The sequence below is a fragment of the Camelina sativa genome, chromosome 16 (assembly GCF_000633955.1).
Source record: "Camelina sativa cultivar DH55 chromosome 16, Cs, whole genome shotgun sequence".
In the NCBI taxonomy this organism is placed as follows: Eukaryota; Viridiplantae; Streptophyta; class Magnoliopsida; order Brassicales; family Brassicaceae; genus Camelina; species Camelina sativa.
Genome location: NC_025700.1, coordinates 4,277,100 through 4,291,614, shown reverse-complemented (window position 1 = coordinate 4,291,614; position 14,515 = coordinate 4,277,100). Strand labels below are relative to the sequence as shown.

Sequence of the window (14,515 nt, the reverse complement as noted above, 5' to 3'; positions counted from 1 at the left end):
AATAATTAATTCCAAGTATTTGACTTATATAATTTAACCTGAAAAATCACATAAACACAGCAGCGACAAGCGCTTTATATACAGCGTCTGAAGAGAGCCGTTCTCATTGCAATGTATTCCCACTTACACGATTACACCGTTCTGTTTAGCCGAAGGTCTTTCCCTCCGACGTCTCTTCTTGATGTGACTTTTACTTAAAGTCAGACCTTGACGGAAACAAAAAAACAACGCCCCTTTATGTTTCCTACTTCACGGTAAAATATGAATCCGATATGCTTTGGTCAGGGATTTACGCGCACAAGATACCGAGAGTTCATCAATGTTCCTGTGAAAATAAAACCTGCATAGATGTGTGGAACTTGGGATAATTAGCTTTATCAGTAGCACGAACAGCAACATTCTAATGCAATGAACTTGAGTCAGAAGTTTTACTAATAGTCCTAAATTCATGATTTTATACTGCAACGTGAGGCAAGAAAATTATATTCTTGTGCGATGTAAGAGAGACAGAAACAGAGAATGTAAGGCGTGTGTACCTGTGTGAAACTGTCTATGTTCGGTAGCCAAGCATCAAATGCTTGTAATAACGACCCCGGATGATCCTTTGCCACCAGTATTTGGTTGAGCTCCAGTAACTCATCTGCATTCGCTCTTGGATGAGCCTGTAACGCAAACCACTCGGGTGTGTGAGGATCCAAAAAACGCAGAGATTTATAAGAGCAGATCCATGTGAGAAGGAAAAAAGTTTGCTCACCATCTAACAAGGCATCTTTTGACGCCTTGAGATATAGGCCGAAAATATGATGGATCTCGCTGAGTATACAGTATCCCAACCTAAAACAGAATCAACCCTTTTTAGTAAAATGGCTCGCGGAATTAATGTCTACAGATCAAGAAACGACAGATCTTATTACCTCAACCAATGCCATAGCAGAAGGGTCTTCAAAGATCTCAAGGCTATAGTCACCCAGATAATTTACCTATTTAACCATTGATGCTTATAGATTACCAGTGATGCTATAATCATTGGTTTCATGTATAAAAGGTAAAACTGAAGAAAGTTCAGCTTTATTTCCATTAAGGGTCTAGAATATTAGGTACCGCTAATTCTGTATTGACAAGAGCTTGGACAAAATCCATAAGCTGAATCTTAGCCCACTCAGAGTTCAAAGTAGGATCCTCGGTACGCGGAGGATGCCTCCATGCAGCACCAAAACGTAATTTCTCAGACGGAATGCTTCCTTTTCGTGCATCACTGGCATACCGTTGCAGCCGCAACATAGCTTTTTCCATTGCAGGGTTAACCACAGCAACCTATACAAGAAAACACATTGCAACAAATTAACGGTTTCTTTCCTGTGTAATTTGAAAGCAATTGCAAGCAATCAGTTTTAAGTGAGCTTACTTGTAAATATGCCAAGTATGCATCTACAATATCTTCAATTGTACCTGCTTTACTTCCCATCAAACTGATAAAAAACAATTTAGGTCACTTTTGAAAAATGAAAAGTAGGGCTTTGACACATTTTGAGGACACAAAAACATAACTAAGAGCTAAAGAAAGCTACAATGAAGAGCGAATACAAAAGAAAAGGGAACCATTACCTTTGGTAATGATTACTCTGCTTAAGCGCATAAAGCTCGAATAGATGCCGAGAATTGGCACCAAGAACATCCGCAATGATAGTCCACTACAATTTCAACATTATGTTAAAAGTCCAATATTATAGACAGCAAAGTAAGCAGATAGCTTTTAGCAGAAATCAACCTTTCTGGTTTGACATTGTTAGGGTTTAGAGCTGTCACACTAGTTTTCAATATTTTGGTTTCACTAAACAAGCAGTGCCATTACCTACAATAATTTTCTCACCTCCGAAGCACTGAAGTAATCAGGAACCATGTGTAATTTGGCTTCTTGGGGAGTCCATCCAAATGTCTACAAATGAAAAAAAAAAAGCCAAAATGCAACATAAAAAGGTAGAATGCGGAAAAATAAGAAACCTCAATTCTTATGTTAACATGATCTTTTGAATCGGAAATAAATGAAGGATGAGACTAGAAAACTCTACATTATATACCAAATTACCAATACATGTTCACACAAATGCATACAGAATCTATAGTTAGATATAGATATATGTGTAGCTTCTATACCTCACGAGAGATGAAAATGTCTGGAAACCCGAAGTCAACAAAGGCTTGGTATGAGTAGTAGCTGTCAGGAATGGATACAAATTATTATACATCAGAGAAAGTGATAAAAATAGTTTCAAAATAAAAGACATAGGTAGGCGTCAAGTTCAAAGGGGAAAATGACTATCAAGAATTTCTGTAACTAAATGACATGTAACAAAGTAATACACGTCCGAGACAATTTTCTCGTCTAGTGTTTATAACCTTAAATTGAGCTAGGAGACCAAGTCATCATCAAATAGTAACAGCTTGTACTTATAAAACCCAAAAAGGTAAAGAAAAAATAAGACCAACCTATCCGAAGTCACAAATAGGACGGGTAGACAACGGTCATTTGCACCTAACGCTATTATTCTCCACACAAGATTGTCATGGTACATTGACGCTGAAACTGTTGAATCATCAGTCTGAATAGCACTCTTCAATATTTCAATGTTGTTTAAGACCAGCTTAGGCTGCCAAGTGAATCAAGAAACAAAGACAAACAAAACTGCCAACATTACTTAAACCAGAAAGCAACATCGATAAGTTGGCAAAAATGCTTCTAAATGATATAAACTAGTTATTAAGATCAAGAAAAGTTTAGTACTTTCAATTTCATTACCTGGAAGAAACCAATCTCTGCAGCTTGTGACAACAACTCGAGCATCAGCAATGGCCAGTCAGTACATGAATTAGCTAAATTTCTCGAAAACCCATTAGTTCGATTAAGATGGGCAATGGCATTAGCTCTCCAACCCTGGTGCACATTTATGACCTCTTTGGCCAATCTTAACGCAAAGGCAGTCTCTCTATAATACGAAGCCTCTTCAACAGACAAGCTATCACCTTTCTCTTCCAATTCAAGCAACCCATCAATCTCATCGGCATTTCGTCGAACAGATAGCGCATACACCGCCCGTTCCCAGAGAAACGAAATCGAGACTTTCTCTGGAACGGCAATGTTATAGCCCTGAAGTATACGGCGAAGTGCGGTGTTAAGACCATACCATTTGTTCATAGTAGTGAAGATCTGCTGCGAGCTTATACTCCCAAGTTTGATAGCTTTGTGGCTCATGGATTCAAGACAGTTCTCGAGCTGGGTTTTGCAATTAGACAACAATGGTGGGTCAACACTGGTCCAAGACGTCCATGGATAGGACTGGTGATGATCTGGGTGGTGTTCCGTGATCGATTGCGCAAAATCTACATAGCCAGCGATGTGAGGCCCTTTGTTCCAGTCTCCGAGTAGACCTAAAAAGAGAATGAGATCGAAACGAATCAAAAGCTACGATCTTTTGAAAAATATGGGGAAAGTTTAGGGATTTGGAATGGTGGATTTACGATTAAGAATAAGAGTGGTTTTGCCAACACCACGAGGACCATGGAGGATGAGCGGCTGAGGAACACGGTGGCGTTGGACGTGGTTGTTGAGAACTGTCTCTAGAAGTGGCCTTGGAATTATCTTCCAAGGTTTATTCATCATTTCTTCTAATTCCTTCTTCTTCGTCTTTGCCTTGAGAGCTCGATCAGTGTTTGGGTTTTAGGGACACTCCCAAATCTCAGGAAAATNTAGGGACACTCCCAAATCTCGGGAAAATGTTTCAATCGAAAGGGTTTAAGCGTTTCAGGATCTCTCTCTCTCTCTCTCTCTCCCTCGTTAAGGAAGAACATAATTCAAATCGAACCAATCTGAACCGGGTTTGTTCTTCTGTTCGGTTTAATCGGATACGAATTATACTGAGAAAACCAAATTAACGTAACCGGAACTGGTTACTTTTTTTCGTTTTGATTTACTTGAGAAATTTGCTCATAAAAAGTTTTTATTTTAGTTTTTTACTTTTTTTTTTATGGTAGACTCCGGTTAATCTTACACATTACATGGGCAAGAACCGTTAAAGCATTATACATGTATAATCTAGTATACAAGAAAAGTAAATAAGTAGGGATCGAATTTGGGTATTGGGATCAAGCTGTGAGGGATCATCCATGGCACGACCGCACGAGCCTGAGCCTTTGGGGATGTTAGAGCGCTCATTAGAACTAGAACTAGGGACCGGACCCTTATGTAACGACTCAAACACAAACCTCATATCACTATTGTAACATCCTCGTGGCTCCTACCTGTGTGGAGTCCAAAAACCCCACTAAAAGGACGAGCAAAATCACTCCAAATATCTTTTGTTTCTTCATTAGCACTCAACTTTGTTCTCTGTCAAATTTANAAGAGACAAAATATCTTTTTTTTTTTTTTTTTTTTTTTTTTTTTTTACTTGAGAAATATGATCCAAATTTATAACTAGTAAAAGTGAATCACAGACTTCTTTATTGGTAGACTCCAGTTAATATACGCATAATTATCACACAAAAAAAATTGTACTATTAACTTTCGTAAATTCTATAAGCCAATGAAACATGCAATTGCTTTCAGAAAAAAAAAAAAATGTATTTGCTTTCATAGCTCTGTTGCTAAAAGAAAAGTTAAAGTATTATTTCTCGTGTACAAGAAAAATAAATAAATAAATAGTCCAACTCCACCCATAGACCAAATTTGGGTATTGGGAAAAAGCTTCACGTGAGGGAGAGGGATCATCCATGGCACGAGCCTGGACTACCTTTGGGTATGTTAGAGCATCCGTTAGGACCAGACCCAGGGACAGCACCCTTCTGTAACGACTCAAACACGAACCGGATATCACTATGGAAGGTGGTTCGTAACAGCCTCGTCGCTCCTACTTGTGTGGAGTCCAAAAAAACCATTAAAAAGGCAACCAAAATTACTCCAACTATCACTTGCTTCATCATCATCACTATAACTTTGTAGTAGTCTCTCTTGAACTTAAAGAAACAAAAAAAACAAATGTGTTTATTTGTAAGCTTGTGTGGCGTTGAAGATGTAAGTAAGTTTGAGTTCTATATATAGATTATAGAGAGAGAGATGAGGGGTTTTGGATTGTTTGGTCATACACTGACTAAACAATATTCTTAAGGATTGACTTTTACTTGGAAAGAAATGGTTTTCAACATTTGAACTTGAAAATAAATATTTGAGATATTTGATCAATCATGTTAACACATATAACACGGTTTATGACTTGGACTCCAAGATTTCTTGCTCTCACCGAAGGTGTCTTGAAAAGACACGCCGGTGGATGTGATCTCGGTTCGAGTTGACTTCTACGATTCCGGTTTGGTTTTCCCAAAAAATTGTGATAATAAATTTGATATTTTGTTTTGCCTATTGTAGTCTGGAGTAATATAGCCGGATCGGAGTAATATTATTTTTGCATCTTGTAGTTGTTTTCTGAAAAATCTATACGACCACTAGCTACTCCACTACTATCCAAATATTTGTGTCCATGACCATGAGTTGTTGAATATTTTGTTATCAAACACATAGACAAACAAATTCGGAGCCGGCCATCATTGACACGAGTCATGGGAGATAACAAGTTCGACAATAAAGTCTTGAAGGGTGGTTCTCTACATGAAGCTAAATTCTTTTCTCTATGCAATATTATAGAATTCTTAAATTCAATAGATACATTTGATGTAAAAAAAAAGTGTTTTTTTTAGTTAAATAAATTGTTGGCCACTTCTCACAAATAACACAAATATAAGTTTTATTTATAAATTTAACACATCATCTCTGAAGTTAAATAAAATAGCAACATGATTCAAAATTTAATCCTAAACCTTAAACGCATAAAAATATTTTTTTAGTTGAGTAAATTTTATATTTATCTAAGAAAAGTTTGTATGAATGCTATTTTTTTCTTTAAAAATTATTATTGCCATTTTATGCACATCATATTATGTTTACTCTACGAATCTGTTTTTGTTTGTTCGTCTCAAAGATTGAAAAACCACATATACTAATATACTATTGGGTTAATCATATATAAAACAAAATTTGATGATCATATATTCATATTGCATAACGGATGGTGCTATAATTGTTTGAAATAAACATGTAAATCGAAATTTAATAAATTTTATAATATTACGATATTAAAGATTAGTAATAATAATTAAAAGCATTATCGAGTGTTAATTATATAAATAAAGAAGCAGCTTTTAGGGTGAAAAAGGAGAAAAAGGGTTAAACGGTAGAAACACAATCTGTAAAGCCGTCGCCGAGAAGCATTCCTCAACACCGTCGTCACCATCACCATCATTATCATCATATTGGAGAGAAGGCATATGTATAAATAGTCTTCTCCTCCTCCTCCTCCTCACACTGGTGTAATCTTGTCTTACCGGAGAAAGGGAATTAACAGCAATGGCGAGTCCACATAAGCCGTGGAGGGCGGAATATGCTAAGTCTTCAAGGTCTTCATGCAAGACTTGCAAGTCCGCCATTACCAAGGAGACCTTTCGTCTTGGAAAGTTAGTTCAAGCCTCTCAATTTGACGGCGTCATGCCTGTACGACTCTCTCTCTCCAAGAACTTGGACCCGTCTCTGTACTATACTCTTGTGCTTCTTACTGTGGATTCTATCTATAGTTATAATGTTTCTTTATGGTTTTCGAATCACAAAGTTACTTCCTTTTAGGGTTTTTGAGGTAAATTTGGTTCTTTTTAGATGGAAACTGGCGTTCTGTGGGGGTTTTGTTTTGTTCATTCTGCTTCTGCTTAGCTCTGGGACTACTTTTGGGTGTCAAGCTTGCTTTTTTTTGTTCTGTTACTTCTGAAAAAGCTTTTCATTCTCCTCCTTTATGCCTAATTGAATGTGATACATCAGCAATTGAAGCTATTGTAGCCACTTTTGAGTTTATATAGTAATTGATGATTGCAAAAAGGTTTGTGCTTTTTGCAATGACATATGTGAACTGCTATTTTCTGGAATGTCAAAGATCATTCTTCTCTTGTTCTTTAAACTTGGAACCATAGAACATTGTCTTACTTCCTTCTTCCTGCTCTGCTTGACTTTCCCATTTTGATTATATTTTGCTTTAGCTCCAGTGGACATGAAGTTTTTTTTAACTGACAGTATCCTCTCTGTTCTTTTGTTTTTCTCCCACAGATGTGGAACCATGCTACTTGTATACTGAAGAAAACGAAGCAGATAAAATCGTATGTAAAACCAATATCTCTTAGTGAATATATTAAAAAGCGTTAAGCTATCAACCATATTTTGTCTCTTGGTTTTGCTAGAGTTGATGATGTTGAAGGCATAGAATCACTTCGTTGGGAAGATCAGCAAAAGATTAGAAAATATGTCGAATCTGGAGCAGGGAATAGCACAAGCGCAAGCGCAAGCACGAGCACGAACACGAGCAGTACTGCTAATAATGCCAAACTAGAATATGGGATTGAAGTGTCACAAACTTCTCGTGCCGGTTGCAGAAAATGTAACGAGAAGATCTTGAAAGGAGAGGTTAGGTGTTGTTCTTCATCTGCCATGGTTGTAGCAATCTATATGAACTGGTCCTCATGCATTTAGGGTTATTGGTATGTTTTCTTCTTCCAGGTACGTATATTCTCTAAGCCTGAAGGCCCGGGTAACAAGGGTTTGATGTGGCATCACGCAAAATGTTTCCTTGAAATGTCTTCCTCCACTGAACTGGAAAGTTTGCCTGGATGGAGAAACATACCAGACTCAGACCAAGAAGCTCTTCTTCCCTTAGTGAAGAAAACTCTGCCGGCAGCTAAAACTGGTATGAGTCTTGAGGTGTTCGGTGATGCATTGAGTTCCTTGTTACAGAATCCTGGTTTGCAGTATTATAGTCTGATTGCTATCTGTTAATTTCTTTTGGCACAACTGGGATAGAGACAGCAGAAGCACGTCAAACAAATCCAAAAGTAGGCACAAAACGAAGAAACGATTCTGGTGATAATGAGAAGTCGAAAATAGCAAAAACTAGTTTTGACATGACTACAAGCGGTGCTTTACAACCTTGTAGCACAGAAAGGGTAATGGAGGCTCAAACTAAAGAATTGTGGGACCTGAAGGATGATCTGAAAAAATATGTAACAACAGCCGAGTTACGGGAAATGCTTGAATTAAATGAACAAAGTACAAGAGGATCAGAACTTGATCTGCGTGATAAATGGTAAATAACATTGCGAAGCTGTCTGGAAGTATATTGCTTGAAAAGACATTCTGAAATGTTGTCTGTAATATTTCGGTTACTGTTATGTGGATATTCTTTATGGTATTTGGATTAGAGACTCTGATACGTAATCATAGTCCTGACCTCTCTGCTTGTTTCGTTTTAGTGCTGATGGCATGATGTTTGGTCCACTCGCTCTCTGCCCAATTTGCTCTGGTCATCTTTCCTTTTCTGGAGGACTTTACCGATGCCATGGCTACATCTCGGAATGGAGCAAATGTTCCCATTCCACTTTGGATCCAGACCACATCAAAGGGAAGTGGAAGATTCCAGAAGGAACAGAGAATCAGTTCCTTCTGAAGGTAAATCAGCCAGTTTGTAGAGTTGATATTGGTCAGATGTGGTGTATATTACTCATGAAGTTAATATTTTTCTTCTGATTCCTTGCAGTGGAATAAGTCTCAAAAGAGTGTGAAGCCAAAACGTATACTGCGCCCTGTATCTTCTGGTGAGACGGCTCAGGGTCAAGGTTCTAAAGATGCAGCTGACTCCTCAAGGAGTGAAAAGCTATCAGATCTTAAAGTTTCAGTTGATGGAGATACTAAGGAACGCGTATGTCTTTCTGTCAAAAGTTGTAATTTAAATTATCTTTGCACTTCATTGCTTGATGGAATCATTTTGCAGCAAGCATGGAAGAAGAAAATCGAGGAAGCTGGTGTAGAGTTTCATGCTAATGTTAAAAAAGGTATGTATTATTCGAGTGATTAGTTTAGCATATTGTGAAAGTATTTTTAGCCTTTGAATATATCTGTTTCACAATTTGCAGGTACAAGCTGTTTGGTTGTCTGTGGACCGACAGGTATCCGAGATGCTGAAATGAGAAAGGCAAGGTAGGAAAGGGCCTTTATTGTGCTGATACTCTTTTTACTCATCACACTCTTTGCTTTCACTTTTAACGTTGGTGTTGATATATGTGTCAGGAGGATGAAAGTGGCTATCGTGAGAGAGGATTATATGGTTGACTGCTTAAAAAAACAGAGGAAACTTCCATTGGACAAGTACAAAATTGAAGACACTAGTGAGAGCCTGGTCACTGTTAAAGTAAAAGGGCGAAGCGCTGTGCACGAAGCGTCTGGCCTCCAAGAGCACTGTCACATTCTTGAAGATGGGAACAGTATCTATAACACAACTCTGAGCATGTCCGATCTCTCTACCGGTATCAATAGTTATTACATACTCCAGATAATCCAAGAAGATAAAGGTTCAGATTGCTACGTATTTCGTAAATGGGGCCGAGTTGGAAATGAAAAGATTGGTGGTAACAAAGTGGAAGAGTTGTCAAAGTCTGATGCGGTTCATGAATTCAAACGTCTGTTTCTTGAAAAGACTGGAAACTCCTGGGAATCTTGGGAACAAAAAACAACTTTCCAGAAACAACCAGGAAAATTTCTCCCGTTGGACATTGTAAGCATCATATCTTTTGTATCTTCAGATATTCTTATTTTCTTAAAACTTTCATAAACTAATTTGTATCTTTTGTTTCAGGATTATGGAGTTAACAAGCACGTAGCCAAAAAAGAGCCAGTTCAGACCATTAGCAACCTTGCTCCTCCATTAATAGAATTAATGAAGATGCTTTTTGATGTGGAAACTTACAGGTTAGAAACTTCTTTGCCATTGTCTTCCTCGCCTCTCCTCCCCCTAGAAACGGCCTGAAATAACTTAATAAATACTGTCAGATCTGCTATGATGGAGTTCGAGATCAATATGTCAGAGATGCCACTAGGGAAACTCAGCAAACATAATATACATAAGGGTAACTCTTACTTGTCCAGTTTTAGTTTTTTGTTTTTAGTAAATAATGAATCATAGCTCTACATCACATATCTATATATTGTTTTTTCTTGTTTGTTCTTCTATAGGTTTTGAGGCATTGACAGAGATACAGAAGCTATTGACTGAGAGCGATCCCCAGCCTTCTACCAAAGAAAGCTTGCTTGTCGATGCTAGTAATAGATTTTTTACGATGATCCCTTCTATTCATCCTCATATTATCCGTGATGAAGATGACTTTAAGTCTAAGGTACTCGCCGTAGAACAAACACCTTGGTGTTGTTTTCAACCTTGGTCTTTTTTTGTTCTTTTGTTTCCCTAAGTTACCAAAAGAGTATTGTATCTGTTTGTCGCAGGTGAAAATGCTCGAGGCTCTGCAGGATATCGAAATTGCTTCAAGATTAGTAGGATTTGAAGTTGATAGCACTGAATCTCTTGACGATAAATACAAGAAGCTGCATTGTGATATTTCACCACTTCCTCATGATAGCGAAGATTATCGATTAATCGAAAAGTATCTTAACACAACTCATGCCCCAACACATACAGTGAGTTCCACTTCCTCATTAAATATATATATTTTTTTATGTTTGTTTATCATAATTTTTCTAATTCATTTTCTGGTTATTGGATTTGTCAGGAGTGGAGTCTTGAACTGGAGGAAGTTTTTGCTCTTGAAAGAGAAGGAGAGTTCGATAAATATGCTCCTTACAGGGAAAAACTTGGCAATAAGATGCTCCTATGGCATGGTAAGCAAGCTGCAACCAGCCACACTAAGATAATTTGGAAGCAGATACAAGAAATATTGATTGTTAATATTTTGGTTGATTATATATTTATGTCTGCTGATCCCTTGGTTTAAACGTAAATAACTCTGCTCTCAGGTTCTCGATTAACGAATTTTGTTGGAATTCTGAACCAAGGACTAAGAATTGCGCCGCCAGAAGCTCCTGCTACTGGCTACATGGTTAGTATTCTCTCTGTGTCTATGCTTGTGGGGTTCTCATCAATTGAGGGATTTTGCTATTTAAATTGTTGGAGGTTCTGAAGTCCAACTTCTTGAAATTCCTGTCTTTCAGTTTGGAAAGGGGATTTACTTCGCTGACCTTGTCAGTAAAAGTGCTCAGTACTGCTACACGTGTAAGAAAAACCCGGTGGGTCTAATGCTTCTGAGTGAAGTTGCATTGGGAGAAATACATGAGTTAACAAAAGCTACGGTGAGCCCATATTGCAATTTTCTAGGATATGATACACTAAACATTTAGTCCTTAAATTGAGACTTTAGGCACAACATCAATTATTTCTTAACTCTGTAATATGACTCGTGTCCACAATTCTTTAGTACATGGATAAACCTCCGAGAGGAAAACACTCGACCAAAGGGCTTGGCAAGAAAGTGCCTCAAGATTCAGAATTTGCCAAGTGGAGAGGTGATGTGACTGTTCCTTGTGGAAAACCTGTTTCATCGAAGGTCAAGGCTTCTGAGCTTATGTACAACGAGTATATCGTCTACAATACAGCTCAGGTAACTTATGATTCCCTTCCTTGTTCCTTTCACCCATTTACAATGGGATAGGTTACAAACACTATCCTCTTCGTGTCTGTTTGAGTAATTGGAATGAGAAATAATAAATCATTTAGAAAGCTAATGCTTATGGTGTGTACATATCTGACAAAGTTTACTTTGTCTGTGGACAGGTGAAGTTGCAGTACTTGTTGAAAGTAAGATTTAAGCACAAGAGATGAGCTTGAAACCAAACAGGATGACATAACTTTTGTTAACTAAATGTCATTTGGGAGATCGACCCCAACATGAAGACATAACTGTTGTAAATAGTCTTTTAGGTTATCAAATCCAACATGAAGTCACAGATTTTGTCTCTCTCGCTTTTGTAGATGTGGCTGGTTTTAAAACATGTGCACGACATTTTCTTCTGCTTTCTCTCTGTTATGACTCTTTTTGGTCTTAAGACAACACTTGTTAGATCTAATGTTGTTTCTATGAAAGATCATCGAAGAAATGGTAATTCTCAAAGAGAAAATGGTGGCTGATTCTGCTATGAAAAATGTTGAAAAGTGGATAGTAAAACAGATTCTAGAAGAATTTATGGTTCAATTTCTGACAAAATAGTCGCTCGTATTCAACCAGAGCAAGGAAAATTAGCCTCTCGGTAGTAAAGAGATTCATTTGAGCTACAAAGTGACTCATTCCGATCCATGGATCGCTCATGTTCGTGTGTAGCACCACTCACTTGGTTGAGGTTTGAGTCCAAGAATTCTTGGTAAAACCAATTGTGAAGATCTTGTGGCATTTGTTGAGCAAGAAGCTTTTCTTGTTGCTTCAGATTGCAACTAGGATCCTCTTGAGGGAAACTTCTAGAAACTTCTTCTCTAAGTAGGACCACTTGTGCTTGTAGACTAACAACCTTAAGAAAAAAGTAAGTGGTGTTACTTGTAAGTGCACTAGAGATGATGAAGCAAAAGACCAAAAACAATTTATCATCCTAGGAAAAAATACCTGTTGCTGGAGGGAGAAGATTTGGGAGACGCATCCGTAAATAGGATCATGGAGACGAGAGTGAGCCTCGTAAGAGATGGTTCGCACGGCGTCACACCGGTCATGGTCAGGGAGATGAGAAATGAGCTTAGAGAAGTTACTGGCTCCAAACACTTTGTGAATGGCTGCAAAATTAGAAGATCCTTCTTCGTAGCAAAAATATGGTGCAAATACACAACCTTCTACACATTTCCTACGCAAGAACTTGCATCCTCCACATGGTGAACCTAAACCTCCCATACTCAAATGTAATAGTCTAACTATTAACGAAATATTAGCTTTGAAGAAGATTAATACTACTAATGACTATTATATAGTGCGTGTTTATGCAAAGGTATATATATACTAAAGAACTATGGTGGGATTTCTGATAATCCAATTTGTTATTTTACATATTTGTCTCTCTAATGGCGTACAATTATAGCTTTTTCTTTTCCCTCAAGTTAATATACATGGTAAAATATCCTTTTTAATATAACTTGTCATAATATATAATTGTGTTTAAGCGTTTGAGGAGGAGAATATTCTTAGAAAATAGTTGAGAGAACCCTATTAATATTGTGATCCGATCGTATGAGAGATTTGGTTGACGTATAGGACAAAACAATGAGGAAACATGAACCAAACCCAAGTTGCTTTTTGTTGTGGTCATAGCATTCTTGATTCATTATTTACTTCATTCTTTTCTTGATAATTTAGTATAAAGTTTGCGTTTAATGTTTGCTTAGTTTACTTTCTGTGTAATTGGTGTAAATTATATAAATTACATAACAAGAATATGTAACTGTATACAGAAATGGGACAAGGTAACTTCTTCTAATTAGATTTGAAACATTAGCTATGCTCAGTCACAGTTCTATGAGACTTTACAGACTAAAAAAATAGAAACCCATGATTATCCAGCCCACATAGTAATCATGAATCATGATTATCAACACAAATATTCCCAAAATAATTGATCAAGTACAAAAGTTAAATTATTCGAAAATAATGAACAACTGATAGTGGATTCATGACTTAATGTTGGTTAAGTGGAGATTAAAAATAGTAAGAAAAATAAAGTTTGAAGATTGATATATGCCATCTTTAGAGGTTTTTTTTTAATCTTTTATCTTTGTTGAGGACTTAAGGTATCCTAAGTTATGTCTAGCGTTCTTTGAATCTATGACAACTCAAACAACTCTCATAAGACATATCGGCCGTGCACATCGATCAAGTGCAGACCAGTCCAAGGTCCCTGGAGCCAACTATATTAATATTATCCACATCGGTTACAGGACCACCAAAGCACCCGACCAGGAGCCAATCCAATACATGAGTGATCGATCCAAATCACAGTCCACCTGATCCGGAAGTTGCATCAGTCATAGCATTGGCCATCACTTCTCCCTTCATGACCGAAAATATATTATTGATCTATGAAACTTTCATTAGTGTTTGCATTTACACTTTACAAATCCTATTCGAGTGGGAAAATAACGTTGAGCTTGTTCTTTAATTGATGTAACCCCAACATTGCATTTGAGAGGTTACAGAGATCAACGTTTGTCAATAACTTTCACAGCGTCTAGTTATTGAAGACTAATGACGAATACTGCTCCGGTCAGGATTTGAAACGAACGAAACTATACAAGTGGTAATCAAATTTAATCGCTCTTCAAAGACCATTCGAAGATTGGTGATGAGAAAAACTCAAACACGTCTGAAATTGAATTCAAACACAGCTGCAAAAGCATATTCAAAGGGAAAAAAAAAAAATTACACTTATGTGATTCCTTAACTAATATAGCAAGCTTTAATGATTAACATAATTGTAAATAGAGCATCAAGGAATTAAAAACATTGCAATAAATCTGCAAATTACATGTACATATACATAACGCACAACAGGGTTAGA

The 14,515-nt window shown here is 37.2% G+C and overlaps 4 protein-coding genes and 1 pseudogene across 4 annotated transcripts; 1 reads left to right on the top strand and 4 right to left on the bottom strand.

Moving 5' to 3' along the window:
- On the bottom strand, positions 6–3,738 carry LOC104749714. Its single transcript, XM_010471394.2, has 12 exons — positions 3,517–3,738; positions 2,798–3,426; positions 2,488–2,648; positions 2,155–2,215; positions 1,871–1,936; positions 1,606–1,691; positions 1,406–1,469; positions 1,102–1,314; positions 915–980; positions 755–834; positions 537–662; positions 6–340 (listed from the first exon to the last, which is right to left on the bottom strand). The coding sequence occupies exons 1-11, from the start codon at positions 3,656–3,658 to the stop codon at positions 551–553; spliced, it is 1,680 nt and encodes a 559-aa protein (XP_010469696.1). The 5' UTR covers positions 3,659–3,738; the 3' UTR covers positions 6–340; positions 537–550.
- On the bottom strand, positions 4,021–4,365 carry LOC109129435 (annotated as a pseudogene).
- LOC104749713 lies at positions 4,604–5,037 on the bottom strand. The gene has a single exon (XM_010471393.1). It carries the CDS (start codon positions 4,978–4,980, stop codon positions 4,762–4,764), a length of 219 nt encoding a protein of 72 aa, XP_010469695.1. The 5' UTR covers positions 4,981–5,037; the 3' UTR covers positions 4,604–4,761.
- On the top strand, positions 6,262–12,047 carry LOC104749712 (poly [ADP-ribose] polymerase 1-like). The gene is made up of 19 exons (XM_010471391.2): positions 6,262–6,598; positions 7,199–7,248; positions 7,330–7,552; positions 7,646–7,832; positions 7,946–8,228; positions 8,395–8,590; positions 8,679–8,840; positions 8,913–8,973; positions 9,055–9,118; positions 9,209–9,692; positions 9,774–9,886; positions 9,968–10,044; positions 10,151–10,311; positions 10,418–10,609; positions 10,702–10,810; positions 10,946–11,028; positions 11,141–11,278; positions 11,404–11,586; positions 11,760–12,047. Exons 1-19 carry the CDS (start codon positions 6,455–6,457, stop codon positions 11,805–11,807), a joined length of 2,958 nt encoding a protein of 985 aa, XP_010469693.1. The 5' UTR covers positions 6,262–6,454; the 3' UTR covers positions 11,808–12,047.
- Positions 12,203–14,170, bottom strand: LOC104753355 (LOB domain-containing protein 14). Its single transcript, XM_010475618.2, has 3 exons — positions 13,962–14,170; positions 12,580–12,845; positions 12,203–12,487 (listed from the first exon to the last, which is right to left on the bottom strand). Exons 1-3 carry the CDS (start codon positions 14,011–14,013, stop codon positions 12,203–12,205), a joined length of 603 nt encoding a protein of 200 aa, XP_010473920.2. The 5' UTR covers positions 14,014–14,170.